Here is a 22,569-nt window from a genome sequence, read left to right as displayed (position 1 = left end):
AAATCCAAAGCAGCTTTCATGCATTTTGTTCCACATGTTTTAGTCCAAACCAGAGATTGTTTATTTTTTACGGTTTTCTTTTACGGTTATGTTAAACCGATTTGGTTCTTTATGAATTAAAACAAAAACCTGCAAAACGGAATATAGTGGCATTTTGAACAAAGGACTACGCTCAAAAACAAACAAGAAATCCTCTGCTTGTGTTATATTTTCAAACAGCAGAGGAAATTTAGTGGTACATCATTTCCAGGAGGCCGATACATGGCTATAATGCAACTCCCCAAACATCATTGAATTCACCTAACATACATTGATCAATAGCAATGTTCGAATCAACTTTCCAGAGTTTCTATTTAAATGTAAACATAAAACTGCCCAAACATTAAGAAAAAGGGGGTGTAATGATACAACTTCCTGTAAATTCCTGTTGCACATATTTTTGATGGAAACATGATTACTACCAAAGTTACCATCCTTTTTGAATATCTTTTCAACTGTAGTGACATTCTGCTCAGTGGAAAATAGTTACCATAAGAGCTTCTTGATTAGCGTGTATACCCTTTATCTAAATTACATCAATACGGCAAAGGATAATAAAACAAAAGTGGCAGGCAGAAAATAAACCCCAAAAGCTAATTTAGTCCAGAGAGTAGCTCCTTTGGTATGCTATGCCTTGATATTAGATACATTTGTATTTTTCTCCACTTTGTTTGTGTGCGTGTCCTATTACAGCTACTTTGTATGACTTTTTTTCTGCTTCTTTGTGATCCATAATGCCAAACACATTTTCATGAAAATGGCAGGACAAGGAAGTGATTGGGCTTTTCCATACTTCATTGCATGTTTACTTCAGCAAGCTTGTCTTAGCATGTCCATTGTCTTGAAATAGTATTCCCGCTGCACAGTTGTTACATTTTGTTGCACATTTTGCGACTCCACTCAACTTAAATCCGTTTGAAAATCTGTGGAAAGACAGAGTTTGTTGTAAATCAACGATCCCCATCCAACTTGACAAAGCTTGAGCAATTTTGCCAAGAACAATGGACACATGTTAGGATGTAGTGTTGAGTGTTGTAAAGATCACTGGGGGAAAATGTCTCAAAATCCTAGACTCTAACGCAACAAAAGGTGAAAGCTGTGCCATGGTTAGGATGGATGTTGTTTCAAGACTCATGGATGCTTCACGAGTACAAAGTGTTGTTGTGAACATCTGACCAACTCCTGGGTCGGCTTATCCAAGGATGGTCTGTTACAAAAGCAATGTGGGAGGTATTCTGACTTGAGATCTGCATGCTTGATTCTAATTTAACAATATCATCAGTTGCGGTTTGACCTGGGCAATGTTAAAGTTAGTAGCTGTTAACACTGACAAAATATATTTTGAGTTTTGTTTGTGTAAGAGCATTGGTTCGTTATTGATATAAAATTCCAAGTACTTAACAACATCTATGCAATGTGTATTTCCCCATAATTCTGCTTTAACCTATTCAAATATGATGTCTTCCCCATACTTTTCAAGGGAAATTCAGATAAAGGTAACCTTTACCTTTTCATTCTCCTCCTTTCCACATTTATGGATTGGATTTATTGAATATTAGAGAGCATTTGATTTCTGGCAAGAAACGCAAATTGTATGAAAGTCCCCCACATATTTTTAAAGACATGTAAGCTTCTGTATAAAGATCATTGTACAAGTAAAAGCTTGGTCAAGTTCATATTTTGTTGAGAAGGGAAATGTTTGAGATTTAACCGTTAGACGGCCATTAGTTTTATATGTGTTCATGTAAAATGCACTGTGTGTATGTATGTATGTATGTATGTATGTATTCTATGGGTTATAAAGGTCTGTACATAATGTAATTGTAAATGAACTGTAAACAGCTCTTTTCTCTTTTGGAAATATTTTATAGTAGTATATATTTGAAAAAGTATATGTAAGCACACTTTTTATCCTCATTTTATGTTCACCAGTTTTTTTGTAAAGATTATTTTATTAAATATTGTATTCATAATAATATGAATAATCTTCCTTTGAGTCTTCCTGTAAGTGACTTTGAGAGTCTTAGTAATATATTAGAGCAAAAACTGTGATAACCACGGTCTTCCCTGTATAGCAGAAGCTAGATTTGAAACGCAGACTTTTTGACCTTGGGACAAAAAGAACCCACACAGTGCCTTCAGAAAGTATTTACACCCTTGGACTTTTAAAATGTTTTGTCGTCTTACAAAGTGGAATTAAAATGGATTTGTCCTTTTTTGTCAATGATCTACACAAAATACTCTGTAATGTCAAAGTGGAAGAAAAAATATATCATTTGTAAAAAATGCATGTAAAATAAAACACTAGTATATCTTGATTAGATTAGTATTTAACCCCCTGAGTCAATACATGTTAGAATCACCTGTGGCAATGATTACAGCTGTGAGTCTTTCTGGGTAAGCCTCTAAGAGTTTAGCACACCTGGATTGTACAATATTTGCACATTGTTCTTTTTAAAATCCTTCAAGCTCAGTTAAGTTGGTTGTTGATCATTGCTAAAGAGCCATTTTCAAGTCTTGCCATATATTTTCAAGCCGATTTAAGTCAAAATTGTAAGTAGGCCACCCAGGAACATTCAACTCCAGTGTATGTTTGGCCTTGTGTTTTAGGTTATTGTCCTGCTGAAAGGTGAATTTGTCTCCCAGTGTCTGTTGGAAAGCAGACTGAACCAGGTTTCTCCTCTAGGATTTTACATGTGCTTAGCTCTATTACATGTATTTTTTAACCTAAAAAACTCCCTAGTGCTTACCAATGACAAGCATACACATAGTATGATACAGCCACCACCATGCTTAAAAATATGAAGAGAGGTACTCAGTGATGTTTTGTGTTGGATTTGCCCCAAATAGAATGCTTTGAATTCAGGAAATGAAGTTAATTTCTTTGCCACATTTTTTGCAGTTTTACTTTAGTGCCTTATTGCAAATAGGATGCATGTTTTAGAATATTTGTACTCTGTACAGTGTTCCTTCTTTTCACTGTCATTTAAGTTAGTAATGTGGAGTAACTACAATGTTGTTGATCCATCCTCAGCTTTCTGTTATCACAGCCATTAAACTGTGTAACTGTTTTAAAATCACCATTGGCCTCAATGAAATCCCTGAGCGGTTTCCTTCTTCTCCGGCAATTGAGTTAGGGAAGGACGACTGCATCTTTGTAGTGACTGGGTGTATTGATACACCATCTAAAGTATAATTAATAACTTCACCATGCTCAAAGGGATATTCAATGCCTGCTTTTTTTAATAGGTGCCCTTCGTTGCGAGGCATTGGAAAACCTTCCCGGTCTTTGTGGTTGAATCTATGTTTGAAATACGCTGCTCGACTGAGGGACCGTACAGTTAATTGTATGAGGTAGTCATTAAAAAAATCACGTTAAACACTATTATTGCACAAAGTGTTCATGCAACTTATTATGTGACTTGTTAAGCACATTTTTACTCATTAACTTATTTAGGTTTGCCATAACAAGGGGGTTGAATACTTATGGACTCAAGACAATTCAGCTTTTCATTTTAATTCATTTGTAAACATATCAAAAAAACATAATTCCACTTTGACATTGTAGGCACAACATAATGTGGAAAATGTTGAGGGGTGTGAATACTTTCTTCAGGCACTGTAGTTGTTGTGGGATTTGGAAATTAAATGATGTAATTTTGTTATAAACATTTGAGGAAGGCTGAAAATAAGCTACTGTATCAATGTCAAAAGAAAACATAACAAAGGGAAACAATTAAAGGGACTTTGTAAAATGATGATTTGTTGCAGACGATAGTGGAACAGGAGAAATACAGAATATTCCAGGGTATTTTTTTGTCCCCGCAAGGGGACCTGCACCACTAAGGAGACATAACACAGTAATGCTTGTTTGATTTTGCCACAGTTTAAACCACCAGGGCAGGATTACTCCATTTCCCGCCACAAAATACCCTTGTCTCATGGTTTAAATCAAAGATAAGTTAATTAAGGGGTTTTGTCATTCCTTTTGATGGGGCCAAAGAGGGAGATTAAAGTAGGCTTGGTTTACACAGGGATTCTTTCCTCCAATGTCTCCACAATGCAGCTGGTGATGGATATCTCTAGGGAGATGTTTCCCTCTATGTTTTCCATAAGTAAAAACTAGCATGGGGTTTGGGTTGGGTAAGATATAACATCTACCTAAAGCAGATCTTTGATAGAAGCACAGGCACCCTGGCCATCAGTCCATGGTCAATGCCAAGTCCATTCACAGAAAAATCTAAACGATGACCACGAGGGATATAACAAATCAAATCAAATCAAATTTATTTATATAGCCCTTCGTACATCAGCTGATATCTCAAAGTGCTGTACAGAAACCCAGCCTAAAACCCCAAACAGCAAGCAATGCAGGTGTAGAAGCACATAACAATGTGTAGCCAATGCTCAGACCAAGATTTAGTCCTCAGAACTTCCATGGAGTTCAATCCATTGAGTCATTCCTGAGCTTGAGTTTATTTAAATGAAGCAAAAACAAAATATTAACTACTTCAAAAAACATTTAGATTTTAGTTGACTTTCCCCTAAGGCAAATTAAGAACCTTTTCTTTTTTATAGTCTTAGAATTGGAAAGCCTTCAGATGTCAGCAAGCTCAACACATCCTTCCTGACCCCAAAAGGGCTGACAGCTTACTCTGACAAAAGCAAACTCTTACTTCCAAGATTAGTATTTTTTTTGTCAAATAACTGATTTTGTTTTTTGTATTCAAAACTCAAAGAGATCGCCTTCACTTAAGCAGTCAATAAATTGTAAAATTCCAATAATTTTCCAGGTTCAGAAAAACTTACATTAAAGTACTGCAATTCTGGCAATGTTAATACACTGTGAGAAACTCATTTTGAGATCAGGTCCCCTCTGTCCATATAATCATATTAATTTAAGATTTAAAAGGCAAAACCGATCAGAACTCCTACTCTGAGACTCTTTATAGAGGCCCTGGAGTGTTTTTGGTGCCTGCCTCTGTAAAACACGACTGAGGGAAATGCCACTTCATCTTCAGAATGGGGATAATTGTCCTGAATCAGCTCTTGTGTGTTTTGGCTGCACATGTCTGTCTCTATTGCCATCTTGTTGTACTTTTATGGAAGAAATTGACTATTTAACCCCTCCTTCTAAGAGGCGGAAAAAAGTCACAGAATTTTCTGAACTGTGGACAATTAGATATAAAGGGACCATGCCATGGCTTTAAAAGGGTATGCTGAAATGTCAGAGCAAATATTAACTCACACACCACTACATTGTCTTTCTTTGTGGAGCTGGGAAATAGAATTTAAAAACCCAATAGTTAGTCATTGTCATGCATAGGTGTAATAGGTGGCAGGGAAGTCAGGCGCAGGAGAGTCAAATGGAGTGAAAAATGGAGTCTTTTAATAAAGTCCACGGAGTATGCTCCATAACACTAAATGTACATAAACAAACAAACATGGGTACGAGGACCCGACGCGCACCTATACAACAATCACACTACACTGACAATAAAACAATCTCTGACAAAGACATGAGGGGAAACAGAGGGTTAAATACACAACAGGTAATGAATGGGATTGAAAACAGGTGTGTGGGAAGACAAGACAAAACCAATGGAAAATGAAAAAAGGATCAATGATGGCTAGAAGACCGGTGACGTCGAACGCCGAGCACCGCCCGAACAAGGAGAGGCAATGACTTCGGCAGAAGTCGTGACAGTCATCAATGATACATTACTTTGTCTCACGAATTCTATTTTTTTTCAAAGGAAATGTGAAAGAGGCACTGCAATCACAAAGCAAGTCAATGGATGTGAAAGAACATACATTCCCCAGATAAACACCTGTCCTTAATTTATTTCAATTCAAAATATTTACAAAAGCTATCACTTTTTAATAATTATATATAAGTTTTAACACCTACTCATTCCAGGGATTTTCTTCATTTTTTTGTCATCAAGGCAAAGGGTGGTTACTTTGAAGAATCTAAAATCTAAAATATATTTTTGGTTACTACATGATTCCATGTGTGTTATTTAATAGTTTTGATGTATTCACTATTATTCTACAATGTAGAACATAGTAAAAATAAAGAAAAACCCTGGAATGAGTAGGTGTGTCCAAACTTTTGACGAGTACTGTATATATATTTAATTTCATATTTTTCATGACAATTAGAAAACATTTAGTTAATACAGGGTACATAATGATTAGTAATTTAAAGCAATATAATCTAAAGCAATGTAAAACCAAATGTACACATGAGCACAACTCAAAAAACATTTTTTTGTAGAGGATCAACCACCAATTGCTTTGTTTAATGAATTTCTGTTAGTCTCTGTATCTGAAATCCTTTCTACTGCATTGCAGTCGTGACTAGGATGAACGAAACCCCATCTAGTAACTCTCTCTCCCTCTCCGCCCAGATCTCATCCATCACACTGGTATAAACAACATTAGTCTCAGTGTGTATTCAACAGGAGCCTAAGCTTCAGATAACACTAAGCCTTCCATATTCATTTGCATTTCAAAATGGGAAGATATCAAATACATCCAGACAACTAATAAACCAAGATTCCCCATCAAACACGTAAATTAAGAAAGGCTTTTTGAAGAGCTTTCCTGTAAATGGTTACATCACCAGTGGCTGGTGGCCAACAGTGGAAGGAGAGCTCGGTCAGAGGTTGGAGGTCAAAGATGAACACTAAGTCTACAGATTCCTTTGTCAGAAATAGACTTTCTTAGACTTCCAAATATAGGAAATCCAACTTTAGATGGAGTTAAACTTTTGAAATGATGAGCATGCCTTTTTGTTATTTCATCACAGATTTATTGCAAAATTCAATCAAACATGCACTAAAAACACATTGTTCCGGCACTGCACTGTAGGGCAGGAAATGGAGACAAGTTATCTGTATCAGGCTGTGTTGACAGAACACAGAAAAACATACATCAAATAAAACCATTGAGTTGATCTGCCAACACATTTTGCCATGCGCAATCAAACATGTTCAACACGTGTCTGGAATAATTCAGAAACAGCATTCTTTCTTTCCATGCATCAGGAAAGCATGTTTGAGTTAATATGCCTTTGAGTTTGTTTGACATTAATGTGCATTTTTGCAAAACGAAAAGGATGTTGTTTTTGATTGAATAGTTACATTACATTACAGGGTAATTAAGAACCTATGAACTAATCAAATGTATGAATAGATTCCAGCTGATTTCTCTTGGTCCTCTTCACCAAACACATACCAATACTTTACAAAGTGAAGTATCACAATTGCCTGCCAACCCAACAGAAATTTGGTAACAAAAAATACATATTTATATGATTGGTGGTCCAATAAAGATATAACGCGATACGCAAATCAATACAATTAGAATTAATAATCGTATCAAAGTTTTGGTCATTATGCATTACTTAGCTATACAGTATATTGAAATAAAAACTAATTTTAAAATGTAAAATCGGGAAAGAAAACAGAGAACAAAGTTTTGGGGTCCAATGTCAAAATACAAGTCAATTTTGGGATTTTCATAAAAACTATGTGGTTGTTGAAGCCTACCTGATATCTCTGTAACTATAAGGCAGTGATGGTACAGTAGTGGCTATAATCACACGTTATAGCCTAGGGAACTGGTTAAGTGCTTAAAGAGCTTTGACAATGATTTGGACAAATATTTTCATTCTTTCATTTCACTACCAGATGTCATCACTCCTTTAAAGTTTTACATTAATTTAGGTAACATAAACTGACAATATCATTATCCAATTGATATTTCGATGACAATTTCTTTAAATCACGGTCACACTGTCATGCTGCTTGCACCGTATTTGAAACTAGCTCCATGTTTGCAAATCTTCGCGGATCCATTCAAAGATCATACCAGCCACTTCCTTTCCTGCGTCCAAGACGAAGGCATGACGAATTCCTCGACTACACAGTCTGATGTCTCCCTCTGGAAACTTCCTCTTGATCTCCTGATAATACTGCACAGGGCACCAGTGGTCACTGGCTCCATAGTAAAACACAAGCTGAACAGAGGAATGACAAAATATCCATAACTAACATAGCATTAACACTTTTCATTATGAATTTACAACTCCATTTGATCTGTGGATACACTTGGCACTGGAAGATTCAAAGGTTTTCATTCACTTATTTTAATTCTCCTTTTTAACCGACAATAGATGAAGTCTAAAGACTGTCAACCAGTGCAGATCCATCGCCTCCACCCATCCTCTGTGAGGATGGGGATTCTGGTTAATATCACAGAGAGGGGAAGGAGTACACTAGCGAGAACACATACACGCATGCACACACACTGAAGGGGATACACATTATTCTCATTATTCTTGATGAAAAAATGGATCAGAATAAAGTGGGAGAGAGAGAGAGAGAGAGAGAGAGAGAGAGAGAGAGAGAGAGAGAGAGAGAAAGAGAGAGAGAACGTTGGGCTCAATTCAGAATTTTGGAATTGACTCGCATTCACCTCATGAGTTGGCCACACCACATGGGATGTAGAATTTTAATTTGAGTGAAAGGAAGTAGAATTTAATTCAGTGAAATTCAAAGAAATTCTACTCAGTCATAAAACATGAGAGTTTCATTGAATCTGACAGGTCACACTTCCAGATACCAAAGAATACATCACTTTTCTCTGGAAACAGGGTTCATAATACTCCTTTAGCCTCAGTGCTAAAAAATAGGCTATTATATTTCCATCAACCATTTTGTTTGTTTGGCTTCTTTTTGAAGGGTCCGTGCTATTTCCCTGAATTCAATTATATTGCCTTTAATAAAAACGTACATTCAAATTCAGTTCAAATACAATAATTTAATTGGAATATGTGAGGCATCCTCAATTTAATTCTGATTTGAGCACAACCCTGATAGAGAGAGTGGAAGGGGGATCCTTACAGTGACACCTGCTATTATAATCTGACCACACCCTCTGCACATCAACTATGAAGCAAGAGCTTATCTCCCTTTGATCAGCTTGAATGTGGCACTCACCTCTCCACTCTCTTTGAAAAGGAAGAAAAGGAGTATCTGCCATTTAATGTCTGGCTTTTGTCTTTACAGTGTATGTGTTTGTGTTTGAGAAAAAGAGAGTGTATGTGTGAGAATGTTATAGCTACAGAGAGTGTAACCCATAAAATATTCACATCTGCCAACAAGGAAACATTAAAACGTGAGGGTATATGAACAGCAGATTTATGAGGCTAATAAAATGGATCAACTGAGACATCTCTTAACTGCAGTTTGTAAGTGTTCCACTGCATTGGGCCAAGAGTCCTCAGGAGTTCAACACCTCCCTGTGAATAGGTAACGGGAAGGTAAATGGATGGTGTGTAGGAGGATATGTTGCAGGTCCTCCAGTAGTTTAAATGGGTCAGAGAGGGACTAACACTTTGAAGGACTGGCACATGGGAGAACTTCTGTCACTGTGTTTCAAACAACACCTTATATTAACATGCTGACTAGACCGGGCATGTGCGTGCGTGCGTCCGCATGTGCCATTAGGCACATTTTGATTTTGTCCATCCCCAACAGACGTGATCAGTACAAGCATGTTGAAATATCAAAATGAACTCTGAACCAATTATATTAATTTGGGGACAGGTGGAAACACATGAAACATGAATGGACATTTAGCTAGCTAGTTTGCTGTTGCTAGCTAATTTGTCCTGGGTTCATAAACATTGGGTTGTAATTTTACCTGAAATGCACAAGCTCCTTTTTGGGGGATTTTTGTAGAATTTTTTCCCATTTTGAGTCTTTTTGTGAGTTCTCTACTCCAACTAATAATCCACAGATAAAATGGGAAACCTTACTAGAGATTACTAGAAGCTAACAGTCATCCATTCTTATTCTGTGCAGCCATCTTCATCGACCTTGCCAAGGCTTTCGACTCTGTCAATCACCATATTCTTATCGGCAGACTCAGTAGCCTCGGTTTTTCGGATGACTGCCTTGCCTGGTTTACCAATTACGTTGCAGACAGAGTTCAGTGTGTCAAATCGGAGGGCATGCTGTCCGGTCCTCTGGCAGTCTCTATGGGGGTGACACAGGGTTCAATCCTCGGGCCGACTCTTTTCTCTGTATATATCAATGATGTTGCTCTTGCTGCGGGCGATTCCCTGATCCACCTCTACGCAGACGACACCATTCTATATACTTCCGGCCCGTCCTTGGACACTGTGCTATCTAACCTCCAAACGAGCTTCAATGCCATACAACACTCCTTCCGTGGCCTCCAACTGCTCTTAAACGCTAGTAAAACCAAATGCATGCTTTTCAACCGTTCGCTGTCTGCACCCGCACGCCTGACCAGCATCACCACCCTGGATGGTTCTGACCTTGAATATGTGGACATCTACAGTGCCTTGCGAAAGTATTCGGCCCCCTTGAACTTTGCGACCTTTTGCCACATTTCAGGCTTCAAACATAAAGATATAAAACTGTATTTTTTTGTGAAGAATCAACAACAAGTGGGACACAATCATGAAGTGGAACGACATTTATTGGATATTTCAAACTTTTTTAACAAATCAAAAACTGAAAAATTGGGCGTGCAAAATTATTCAGCCCCTTTACTTTCAGTGCAGCAAACTCTCTCCAGAAGTTCAGTGAGGATCTCTGAATGATCCAATGTTGACCCAAATGACTAATGATGATAAATACAATCCACCTGTGTGTAATCAAGTCTCCGTATAAATGCACCTGCACTGTGATAGTCTCAGAGGTCCGTTAAAAGCGCAGAGAGCATCATGAAGAACAAGGAACACACCAGGCAGATCCGAGATACTGTTGTGAAGAAGTTTAAAGCCGGATTTGGATACAAAAAGATTTCCCAAGCTTTAAACATCCCAAGGAGCACTGTGCAAGCGATAATATTGAAATGGAAGGAGTATCAGACCACTGCAAATCTACCAAGACCTGGCCGTCCCTCTAAACTTTCAGCTCATACAAGGAGAAGACTGATCAGAGATGCAGCCAAGAGGCCCATGATCACTCTGGATGAACTGCAGAGATCTACAGCTGAGGTGGGAGACTCTGTCCATAGGACAACAATCAGTCGTATATTGCACAAATCTGGCCTTTATGGAAGAGTGGCAAGAAGAAAGCCATTTCTTAAAGATATCCATAAAAAGTGTCGTTTAAAGTTTGCCACAAGCCACCTGGGAGACACACCAAACATGTGGAAGAAGGTGCTCTGGTCAGATGAAACCAAAATTGAACTTTTTGGCAACAATGCAAAACGTTATGTTTGGCGTAAAAGCAACACAGCTCATCACTCTTAACACACCATCCCCACTGTCAAACATGGTGGTGGCAGCATCATGGTTTGGGCCTGCTTTTCCTCAGCAGGGACAGGGAAGATGGTTAAAATTGATGGGAAGATGGATGGAGCCAAATACAGGACCATTCTGGAAGAAAACCTGATGGAGTCTGCAAAAGACCTGAGACTGGGACTGAGATTTGTCTTCCAACAAGACAATGATCCAAAACATAAAGCAAAATCTACAATGGAATGGTTCAAAAATAAACATATCCAGGTGTTAGAATGGCCAAGTCAAAGTCCAGACCTGAATCCAATCGAGAATCTGTGGAAAGAACTGAAAACTGCTGTTCACAAATGCTCTCCATCCAACCTCACTGAGCTCGAGCTGTTTTGCAAGGAGGAATTGGAAAAAATTTCAGTCTCTCGATGTGCAAAACTGATAGAGACATACCCCAAGCGACTTACAGCTGTAATCGCAGCAAAAGGTGGCGCTACAAAGTATTAACTTAAGGGGGCTGAATAATTTTGCACGTCCAATTTTTGAGTTTTTGATTTGTTAAAAAAGTTTGAAATATCCAATAAATGTCGTTCCACTTCATGATTGTGTCCCACTTGTTGTTGATTCTTCACAAAAAAATACAGTTTTATATCTTTATGTTTGAAGCCTGAAATGTGGCAAAACGTCGCAAAGTTCAAGGGGGCCGAATACTTTCGCAAGGCACTGTATAAGTACCTAGGTGTCTGGCTAGACTGTAAACTCTCCTTCCAGACTCATATCAAACATCTCCAATCGAAAATCAAATCAAGAGTCGGCTTTCTATTCCGCAACAAAGCCTCCTTCACTCACGCCGCCAAACTTACCCTAGTAAAACTGACTATCCTACCGATCCTCGACTTCGGCGATGTCATCTACAAAATTGCTTCCAACACTCTCCTCAGCAAACTGGAGTTTATCACAGTGCCATCCGTTTTGTCACTAAAGCACCTTACACCACCCACCACTGCGACTTGTATGCTCTAGTCGGCTGGCCCTCGCTACATATTCGTCGCCAGACCCACTGGCTCCAGGTCATCTACAAGTCCATGCTAGGTAAAGCTCCGCCTTATCTCAGTTCACTGGTCACGATGGCAACACCCATCCGTAGCACGCGCTCCAGCAGGTGTATCTCACTGATCATCCCTAAAGCCAACACCTCATTTGGCCACCTTTCGTTCCAGTTCTCTGCTGCCTGTGACTGGAACGAATTGCAAAAATCGCTGAAGTTGGAGACTTTTATCTCCCTCACCAACTTCAAACATCTGCTATCTGAGCAGCTAACCGATCGCTGCAGCTGTACATAGTCTATCGGTAAATAGCCCACCCATTTTTACCTACCTCATCCCCATACTGTTTTTATTTATCATCTGATCTGACCATCTCACCATCTCATCATCTGACCATCTGACCATCTGATCATTTATCACTCCAGTGTTAATCTGCAAAATTGTAATTATTCGCCTACCTCCTCATGCCTTTTGCACACAATGTATATAGACTCCTCTTTTTTTTCTACTGTGTTATTGACTTGTTAATTGTTTACTCCATGTGTAACTCTGTGTTGTCTGTTCACACTGCTATGCTTTATCTTGGCCAGGTCGCAGTTGCAAATGAGAACTTGTTCTCAACTAGCCTACCTGGTTAAATAAAAAAATAAAAAATTATTCTGTGGACTTTATATGGCGGTTAGCCACCACCTTTTTATTTTACTAGGCATGTCAGTTAAGAACAAATTCTTATTTTCAATGACAGCCTAGGAACAGTGGGTTAACTGCCTGTTCAGGGGCAGAACGACAGATTTGTACCTTGTCAGCTCGGGGATTCGAACTTGCAACCTTTCGTTTACTAGTCCAACGCTCTAACCACTAGGCTACCCTGCCGCCCCTTTAACTGGAGTGTGGACCTCATTTCATCTTTCAATCACCCATGTGGGTATATGCTCTTAAAATCCAATGAGGAGATGGGAGAGGTGGGGTTAGCCAGGGCGTCAAGCATTAATCATAAAACCAAGTTCTATTTTAGCGCCTGAATATGCAGACGCTCGTTGGCGTGCGAGCAATTTGGACTAAATTAATGAATAACATGTACGTGTACATTTATTTCGCAACGCTTGCACACGCACTGCTCGCACACGCAATGCGGGTGAGTGTGGTCAGCATGTAACATGTCAGTCCATTTCTCAATATGTCCACCAGAGATGGTTTGTTTTACCGTCTGTATTCACCCTGTATCTATGGGTAAACTTTATCAAGTTATATCGGGATGGAGTTATAGTGCATTCTTCAGACCCCTTCACTTTTTCCACAATTTGTTACGTTACAGCCTCATTCTAAAATGGATTCAAAAACAGTTTTTTTTAGACATTTTAGCAAATGTATTAAAAATAAAAATGGAAATATCACATTTACATAAGTATTCAGACCCTTTACTCAGTACTGTGTTGAAGCACCTTTGGCAGCGATTACAGCCTCGAGTCTTCTTGGGTATGATACTACAAGCTTGGCACACCTGTATTTGGGGAGTTCTCTCATTTTTCTCTGCAGATCCTCTCAAGCTCTGTCAGGTTGGATGGAGAGTGTCGCTGCATAGCTACTTTCAGGTCTCTCCAGAGATGTTCGAGTTCAAGTCCGGGCTCTGGCTGGGCCACTCAAGGACATACAGAGACTTGTCCCGAAGCCACTCCTATGTTGTCTTGGCTGTGTGCCTAGGGTCTTGTCCTGTTGGAAGGTGAACCTTCACCCCAGTTGGAGGCCCTGAGAGCTCTGGAGCAGGATTTTATCAAGGATCTCTCTGTACTTTGTGCCGTTCTTCTTTTCCTCGATCCTGAATATTCTCCTAGTCCCTGCTGCTGAAAAACATCATGCTTCACTGTAGGGATGGTATTGGCCAGGTGATGAGTGGTGCCTGGTTTCCTCCAGACACGATGCTTGACATTCAGGCCAAAGAGTTCAATCTTGGTTTCATCAGACCATCTTGTTTCTCATGGTCTGAGTGTCCTTTAGGTGCCTTTTGGCAACTCCAAGAGGGCTGTCATGTGCCTTTTACTGAGAAGTGGCTTCCGTCTGGCAACTCTACCATAAAGGCTTGATTGGTGGAGTGCTGCAGAGATGGTTCCAACTCTGGAGCTCTGTCAGAGGGACCATTGGGTTCTTGGTCACCTCCCTGACCAAGGCCCTTCTCCCCCGATTGCTCAGTTTGGCCGGGCGGCCAGCTCTAACTTCTTCCATTTAAGAATGGTGGAGGCCACTGTGTTCTTGGGGACCTTCAATGCTGAAGACATTTTTTGGTACCCTTCCCCAGATCTGTTACCCGACACAACCCTGTCTCTGAGCTCTACGGACAATTCCTTCACCCTCATGGCTTGGTTTCTACTCTGACATGCACAGTCAACTGTGGGACCTTATATAGACAGGTGTGTGCCTTTCCAAATGTCCAATCAATTGAATTTACCACAGGTGGACTTTAATCAAGTTGTACAACATAAGGTTGTACCTGTTGTATTCGGCGCATGTGACTAATACATTGTTTTTGTTGATTTGATCTCAAGGATGATCAATGGAAACAGGATGCACCCAAGCTCAATTTTGAGTCTCATATCAAAGGGTCTGAATATCTATGTAAATAAAAAAATAAAAAATAAAAATGTATTTCATCGATTTTTGAATAAGGCTGTAATGTAATGAAATGTGTAAAAAGTGAAAGGGTCTGAATACTTTCCGAATGCACTGTATATTCCAACAAGATCACAATAAACATTAAATATATACTGTATGTTTCCTACCTTGTCAAGGTTTTGATTGATGGTGAAGTTGTCTCTCTCCAGAACTTCCAACATCTCTTGACTCCCCATGTACATAGCATTGGCTGAAATAAAACAAGTCACATAATTAAGCTGTTGTTATCATACTCGATGGCCAGTTTATTAGGTTAGGGTTAGGTTCATAAAACTAGGGCATGGCTCGCTATATAAAGCAGGCAGACAGGCATTAAAGCATTCAGTTACTGTCCGATTGAACGTTAAAATGGGCAAAACGAGTGACCTAGGAATGGTATAATTGTTGGTGCCAGGTACGCCGGTTCCAGTATCTCAGAAACGGCCGGGCCTCCTGGGCTTTTCACAAACGACAGTGTCTAGGGTTTACCGAGAATGGTGTGACAAACATAAAACATCCAGTCAGCGGCAGTCCTGTGGGCGAAAACAGCTTGTTGATGAGAAAGGTCGAAGGAAAATGGCAAGAATCTGTGCAAGCTAACAGGCGGGCCACTAATGGCGCAGTACAACAGTGGTGTGCAGAACGGAATCTCGGATCACACAACTCTTCGGTCCTTGTCACGGATGGGCTATTGCACCGGGCCCAAGCCTATCAGCTAAAAACAAGAAGAAGGGGCTCCAGTGGGCAGGCGATCACCAACACTGGACAATTGAGGAGTGGAAAAACATTGCCTGGTCCGACGAATCCCGGTTCCTGTTTCGTCATGCCGATGGCAGAGTCAGGATTTGACGTAAGCAGCATGAGTCCATGGCCCCATCCTGCCTGGTGTCAACGATACAGATGGTGTAATGGTGTGGGGAATGTTTTCCTGGCACACGTTAGGTCCCTTGATACCAATTGAGCAACATTTGAACGCCACAGCATATCTGAACATTGTTGCTAACCAGGTGCATCCCTTCATGCTACTGGGGTCCGACCGGGTACTTGATGGGTGTACCTAATAAACTGGCCACTGAGTGTATAACACTGTTCCTTCTATTTTCTCAAGCTGTAAAAACACACAGACAGACATGTAGTATCACACAGGCATGTGTAGTATCATTGTTTTAACATTCAACAAAAATTCAAAGGAAAGAGTACGAGGACTAAGAAATCAGAGATTAATGTATCTCACCCCCCACTAACTCCCAATTATCTATCTCAATCTTACACAGCTGGAAAATATAATGGGGAAGAACATGGATGGCTCATTGGATACCAGAAATGATAACGGTAAAAATGTGAGTGAAAGATGGGGAAAACCCTCACCAGAGAGCAGTGTAACTCAATGCCTTTGATTCTACGTTCCATTACATTTCCCTTTCAGCAGCATGAACTTTTTATTAAAAACATTAGTCGAGGGACACTCTTTTTTTTTTTTTTAAAGCTGCACTCGCTGGAAAATATTGCTGCTATTTCAGAAGTTTTGAGAGTCCATCAATAATTCAGACACGCAAGCTGCACACACACAAACACACACATACAAAATCATCGAACCGAATAGCTAATTTCTGCTCAACACAATGATTCAAGGAAATGTTCAGTGAGAGTAATCTCTAGGCTGTACTCAGTGGGTGGTTGGGGAGGAATATATGGATGAGAAAACTGTTAATATCCTGTACGAATATCCTCCTGTCCTGTGAGTGATCACTCACGCCTATCTCCTCACTGCCATGGTCCCTTTCTGGATGAGGTGGTGGCAGTGGGGGGTTTGTGTGTGTGTGTCTGTGTGTGGAAGGGGGAGGGGGGATTCAGGTCCCCATAGCTAGCCACTCATATTGCCATCTTTTGCTGTTCCGAGGAGGAGGAAGCGAATGTCCGTTTGCAAATCTGCACCACTTGTGCGCATATTAATCATAATCTGTGAGCGGCGTCGCCTTGTATTGTGGAGTGCCGGCTTTGAAGCGCTTTGTACCTGGCACAGGACTGGAGAGAAAGAATGCTTTTCTTACTCCAAAGGCCAAGGGTGAGAGGCAGAAAGAGTGAAAGACGAAAAGTTCCAAGTCAGTAAAGAGGGTGTGATTCTTTCATATAGCACTGGTTTGTTTAGTCTTTGAGGTAATTTCCTACATTTTGAGGGTTTAGTCCAGGGTTGTAAGGCAGCTTGTACGTCTCCCAGAGATCCCGGTGAGTTGGGGGTTTCAACAGCTTCACAGCAACAAGAGGGACACACTTAGCTCTCTGATTTATGCTCCAGAGGGATGGCCAACAGGAGAGAACGGCCTAGTGAATGCAGGCATTGTGTGTGTCAATTTGTGCAAAAACTGCGACACACTGCAACCTGAAGGATCTCAACCGATGTGCTGCACATATGTTTCTAAAATACAGTCTCCCTTGAAAATTAAATCAAAATGTGATATTATATTACCATCTGGCTATTTAATAAGCAATTCAATTGTACATCCAAGATGAGTCAATCATAGCTTCTGTGAGACTGTGCTTTCAGACACTCAAGACAGGGGGGGGGGGTGAAACAATTATAGATCGAATGATAGGAAACATTGAAACCTCACCGTAACCCTGTCTCAATCAACATCTAGCTGTCTAGAAAAACTCAACCAGTAACTCCTGTTTGTGAGACATCTTGAGGTGCTGCCCCGGGTCTTTATGGGCTACTTCCTACATTCCACACACATTTTTAACTATCTCCGTAAATCTTCACTCTCTGTAAAATCCAGCTTTTTCTGAGTGTGTAAATTACTTCATGATAGCATCCCCATGGTTCCAAAGGTCTTTAACCTTGTCAAGCTGAATACTTTCTCTTCCCACCATTGTGTAATTACTCATAAATGGTTAATCTACTTCCATTTAGTTACACAGCCTTACTGTTGCATATGGAGCAATACTACATCAAAATAAATTATTCCTCTTTGATGGTATGCATATTTGACAGTGTGGCTTTAAGTAAAAAATGCATTGAGTATTCACCGAAACCAACTAGATGCTGTTTCAGGTAGATGTTATACTATTTTGAGAGAATATACTGTACTGTATATGGTGATATAGGAAAACCAACCTCAACGCAAATACACCTTGATTTCAAAGCCTTTAGGCATTTGGGTTGGGTGATGTTTGATCTCTCACAAATGGCCAGTTATCTGCGTATTATGACAGAAAACAAAATCTGTACCCCCTTCCTCATGTGTACCTGCCGATATCAGCAATATTATGTTTAAAATATTCTGTTTACCCCAGTCACTCACATGTCAAGTTTGAGCATAGTAACCTCTAGGCTACGTTCCTGGTCTTTCTGTAACACATGACTGAGGACAGATTCCTAACTTGAGGAAGTCAAGGTAAATCATGCATCAATGTCAATGGAAGACTTGTGATGCAGTTTGAGTTGCATGTAAGTAAAGATGAATTAGAGCACAGTAAGGAAAACAGATGGGATGACAAAGAGAGTAATAGGAACTTAGCAAGAGAGAGAGAGAGAAACAGAGAGAGTGTGTATGTGTGTGTGTGTGTGTGGGGGGGGCTAAGGGGAGGGAGAATCCAACCTGTCCATGAGATCTGTTGGGGGAGACATCCCCAGCTGTAGCAAGCTCCCTTATCTCTAGCAGTGGAGTTGGGGGGGGTTGTACTTGGTAGGGCATGGCATTCCAGCCCAATTTACAGATCCTCACACATGTGGCTCGTTAGTGACTGGCTGAGGAGATAAGACCAGAGAGAATCAGCAGCACAGATCCCAGATCAGATTGAAACCACTGTCTCACTGCTGCTGCCAGCACTAATAAGTAGCTACAGTGCCTTACTATAGCGAAACACTCCCACCTGAAACAGGCTATCATCTTGCTGTTTTTGTGAGGTTGTAATCTACCTGTAGCATAACATTGATTTTATAACATATAAAATCTCATGCAATCAGCAAAGACCAGTACAATGAGGAAGTTGAGAAGTCCAGTCACATTTACCCTGTGTTTAGGTAATGATGGCAAAACATTACACATATCAAAGAAAGTTAGTGCAAGACTTTCTCTTCGTGCTGCACATCCCTCTTCCCAGTATGGAGTACGTGCAGAGGATATTGTTCACTGTGTTACTTGGACTTCCTTAAAAAGAAAAAAGGCCAGTCTCCCTCCAGCTGAGTGATGACATTGCTCTACCTGGTGCAAGGTTGCCTGCTTAGAGGAGTTTAATCCCCTTCCTGCTGTGCTCCTGATGTATATGCTGCTAACTCTGTTCCACTTGGCCCCGGAGTCTGAAGAGACAGGCTGTGGAGTCAGTCTCTGACTAGATTGCCAACTCACCAGTAAGCAGGATGAATACCAGCAACAAGCAAAGGCATGCAGGAATGAGAGAACAATGAGATGTGTTCAAATAAGCTGAAGAACAAACAAATATTGTTTTCCAAGAGACAGATGGGTGGGATGGAATGTCTGTGACACAGTTCAGTTAATAAGTAAGCTATACTTACTAAATAAATCAAATGAATACTTCAAACAATAAAGTGTGAACAAAATTCTATATATTTCGTATTGTATAATAATTGGCATTAGGCTACAATTTATGGTCAACTCAATTGTCTAGAGCAGTACACGCTAAGAAATGGGGTACAGACTATTGCTTTCCCTTCAAAGCTGTATAATAATGGTGGCGGCCTGTGACTGCTACTGCTATTGAGCACCCAGAACCCTCCTTCAGCACCAAAACATCAACGTTCTCTGCTTCTTTGCGAGGGATTTCAGAAAAAATAAACGCTGAAATGTACGCAGGAAATTCCATCTAATCGCAACATGTTTTGTTAATTAGGCCTGTCAACTGGCCATTTATTATATACTGTATGTAACACATGACAGAGAACCATCTGTAGCCAAGGGCCAATGTTCAATAGCGCAACACCAATAAGGAACAACTCTATTCCACCTTGCCTTTAGAAATCAAAGAAAAATGATCTTCTCTTTCGAAAAAAGGTATAAAACCATTAAGAATTTAGGTTGTTTAAAGCTTTATTTAACTAGTCCGAATATAATTAATTGAGCAGGAAAACGCAAAGCATTTTGACCATGAGGGAATAAAAATTCCAAAAGCAAATTAAAGGGAAGTGCTAATAATAAAAAACATGCTCAACAGAGGCAAGAAGAAGAAGAGGCTTTCTAACCTCACAGGAGAGACTGAGGGCATGGCTACTTGCTGTAGAGACCTTTTTTGGCATAGGCCCTCGGGCAGCCACAACATCAATCTCTCCCCTCCCAGGACAGACGGTGGGGGAAAACACAGCGCACTTCAAATCCGAGGGAAAGAGAGAGTGAGCTTTCCTCCACTCTGTGCAGGAAGGAGGGATGGCTGGCTCTTCTCCTCCTCCAAGGAGCGGTCTTAATTACTCCCGCTTATACCCATACCCCAGCAATCATCTGGCAAATAAAGAGGGGATATATTCTAGGAGTTCTAATAAATAACATATAATCTCTGACAGTGAAATATGCCATCCTCCTCTTGGCAGCCACTCCCGGCTGGGATTATCTTTGCTTTATATAAACCTAATTACAAACATCGTATCTCCTGATGCTACAGTAATGTATGCCTTCGTGTGCCAAAACGGAGCTACTTTCTTTCTTCGTTCAAAAGACTGGATAAAGCAACATGAGATTCACACGCAATGTTTTATGGGGGAAGTCACTACTGGATAAAAGAGAACAGTGTAGGAGAATATACACATACAGTTGAACTCGGAAGTTTACATACACTTAGGTTGGAGTCAATAAAACTCATTTTTCAAACAGTCCACAAATTTCTTGTTAACAAACTATCAATTTGGCAAGTTGGTTAGAACATCTACTTTGATGACACAAGTAATTTTTCCAACAATTGTTTACAGATTATTTCACTGTATCACAATTCCAGTGGGTCAGATGTTTACATACACTAAGTTGACTGTGCCTTTAAACAGCTTGGAAAATTCCAGAAAATGATCTCATGGTGTCAAGGATTTCCTCCTCTTCTTCCGAAGAGGAGAGGCGAAACGGATCAGAGGACCAATATGCGGCGTGGTAAGTGTCCATGGTTCTTTTAATATGTAAATGTACACATGAACACTACAAAAACAATAAACATGGAACGTGTGAAACCCTAAACAGTCCTATCTGGTGCAAAGACAGAGACAGGAACAATCACCCACAAACACACAGTGACACCCAGGCTACCTAAGTATGATTCTCAATCAGAGACAACTAATGACACCTGCCTCTGATTGAGAACCATACTAGGCCGAAACATAGAAAACCCCAAATCATAGAAAATCAAACATAGACTGCCCACCCAACACACGCCCTGACCATACTAACTAAATACAAAACACAGGAAATAAAGGTCAGAACGTGACAGTACCCCCAAAGGTGCGGACTCCGGCCGCAAAACCTTGACCTATAGGGGAGGGTCTGGGTGGGCGTCTGTCCGCGGTGGCGGCTCTGGCGCAGGACGCGGACCCCACTTCACCATTGTCTTAGTCAGCCTTATTGTCCGCCTCCGTGGCTTTCTCACCATGGCCACCCCTCTCAATGACCACACTGGACAGAGGGGCAGCTCGGGACAGAGGGGCAGCTCTGGACAGAGGGGCAGAAGCTCTGGACAGAGGGGCAGAAGCTCTGGACAGAGGGGCAGAAGCTCTGGACAGAGGGGCAGAAGCTCTGGACAGAGGGGCAGAAGCTCTGGACAGAGGGGCAGGGGCTCTGGCGCCTCTGGACTGACGGGCTCTGGCGCCTCCGACTCCGGCAGCGGCGCCGGACAGGCGGGAGGCTCCGGCAGCAGCGCCGGACAGGCGGGAGACTCCGGCAGCGGCGCCGGACAGGCGGGAGGCTCCGGCAGCGGCGCCGGACAGGCGGGAGGCTCCGGCAGCGGCGCCGGACAGGCGGGAGGCTCCGGACAGGCGGGAGGCTCCGGCAGCGGCGCCGGACAGGCGGGAGGCTCCAGCAGCGGCGCCGGACAGGCGGGAGGCTCCGGCAGTGGCGCCGGACAGGCGGGAGGCTCCGGCAGCGGCGCCGGACAGGCGGGAGGCTCCGGCAGCGGACAGGCGGGAGGCTCCGGACAGGCGGGAGGCTCCGGCAGCGGCGCCGGACAGGCGGGAGGCTCCGGCAGCGGCGCCGGACAGGCGGGAGGCTCCGGCAGTGGCGACGAACAGGCGGGAGGCTCCGGCAGCGGCGCCGGACAGGCGGGAGGCTCCGGCAGTGGCGCCGGACAGGCGGGAGGCTCTGGCAGCAGCGCCGGACAGGCGGGAGGCTCCGGACAGGCGGAAGGCTCAGGCAGCGGCGCCGGACAGGCGGGAGGCTCCGGCAGCGGCCCCGGACAGGCGGGAGGCTCCGGCAGCAGCGCCGGACAGGCGGGACCACCTGCAGGGAGGAGACGGAGAGACAGCCTGGTGCGTGGGGCTGCCACAGGAACCACCAGGCTGGGGAGACCTTCAGGAGGCTTGGTGTTAGGAGGAGGCACCTGAAGGACCGGGCTGTGGGGAGCACTGGAGCTCTG

At 41.8% G+C, this 22,569-nt stretch overlaps 1 protein-coding gene across 1 annotated transcript in view; it reads right to left on the bottom strand.

Annotated features, from left to right (window-relative positions):
• Nucleotides 1–6,106: 6,106 nt before the first annotated feature.
• ldah (lipid droplet associated hydrolase) overlaps nucleotides 6,107–22,569 on the bottom strand; it is a 74,412-nt gene continuing 57,949 nt past the window's right edge. The window contains exons 6-7 of the mRNA XM_024437116.2: nucleotides 15,138–15,220; nucleotides 6,107–8,065 (exon numbers count right to left, since the gene is read on the bottom strand). Of these exons, the coding sequence (XP_024292884.1) occupies nucleotides 7,871–8,065; nucleotides 15,138–15,220 (278 nt within the window). The 3' untranslated portion in view covers nucleotides 6,107–7,870. The remainder of the gene's footprint in view (nucleotides 8,066–15,137; nucleotides 15,221–22,569) is intronic.

Source organism: Oncorhynchus tshawytscha, linkage group LG11, assembly GCF_018296145.1.
Source record: "Oncorhynchus tshawytscha isolate Ot180627B linkage group LG11, Otsh_v2.0, whole genome shotgun sequence".
Lineage (NCBI taxonomy): Eukaryota > Metazoa > Chordata > Actinopteri > Salmoniformes > Salmonidae > Oncorhynchus > Oncorhynchus tshawytscha.
Note: the sequence above shows the minus strand (reverse complement) of the source record. Positions and strands in the feature narration are given on the sequence as shown.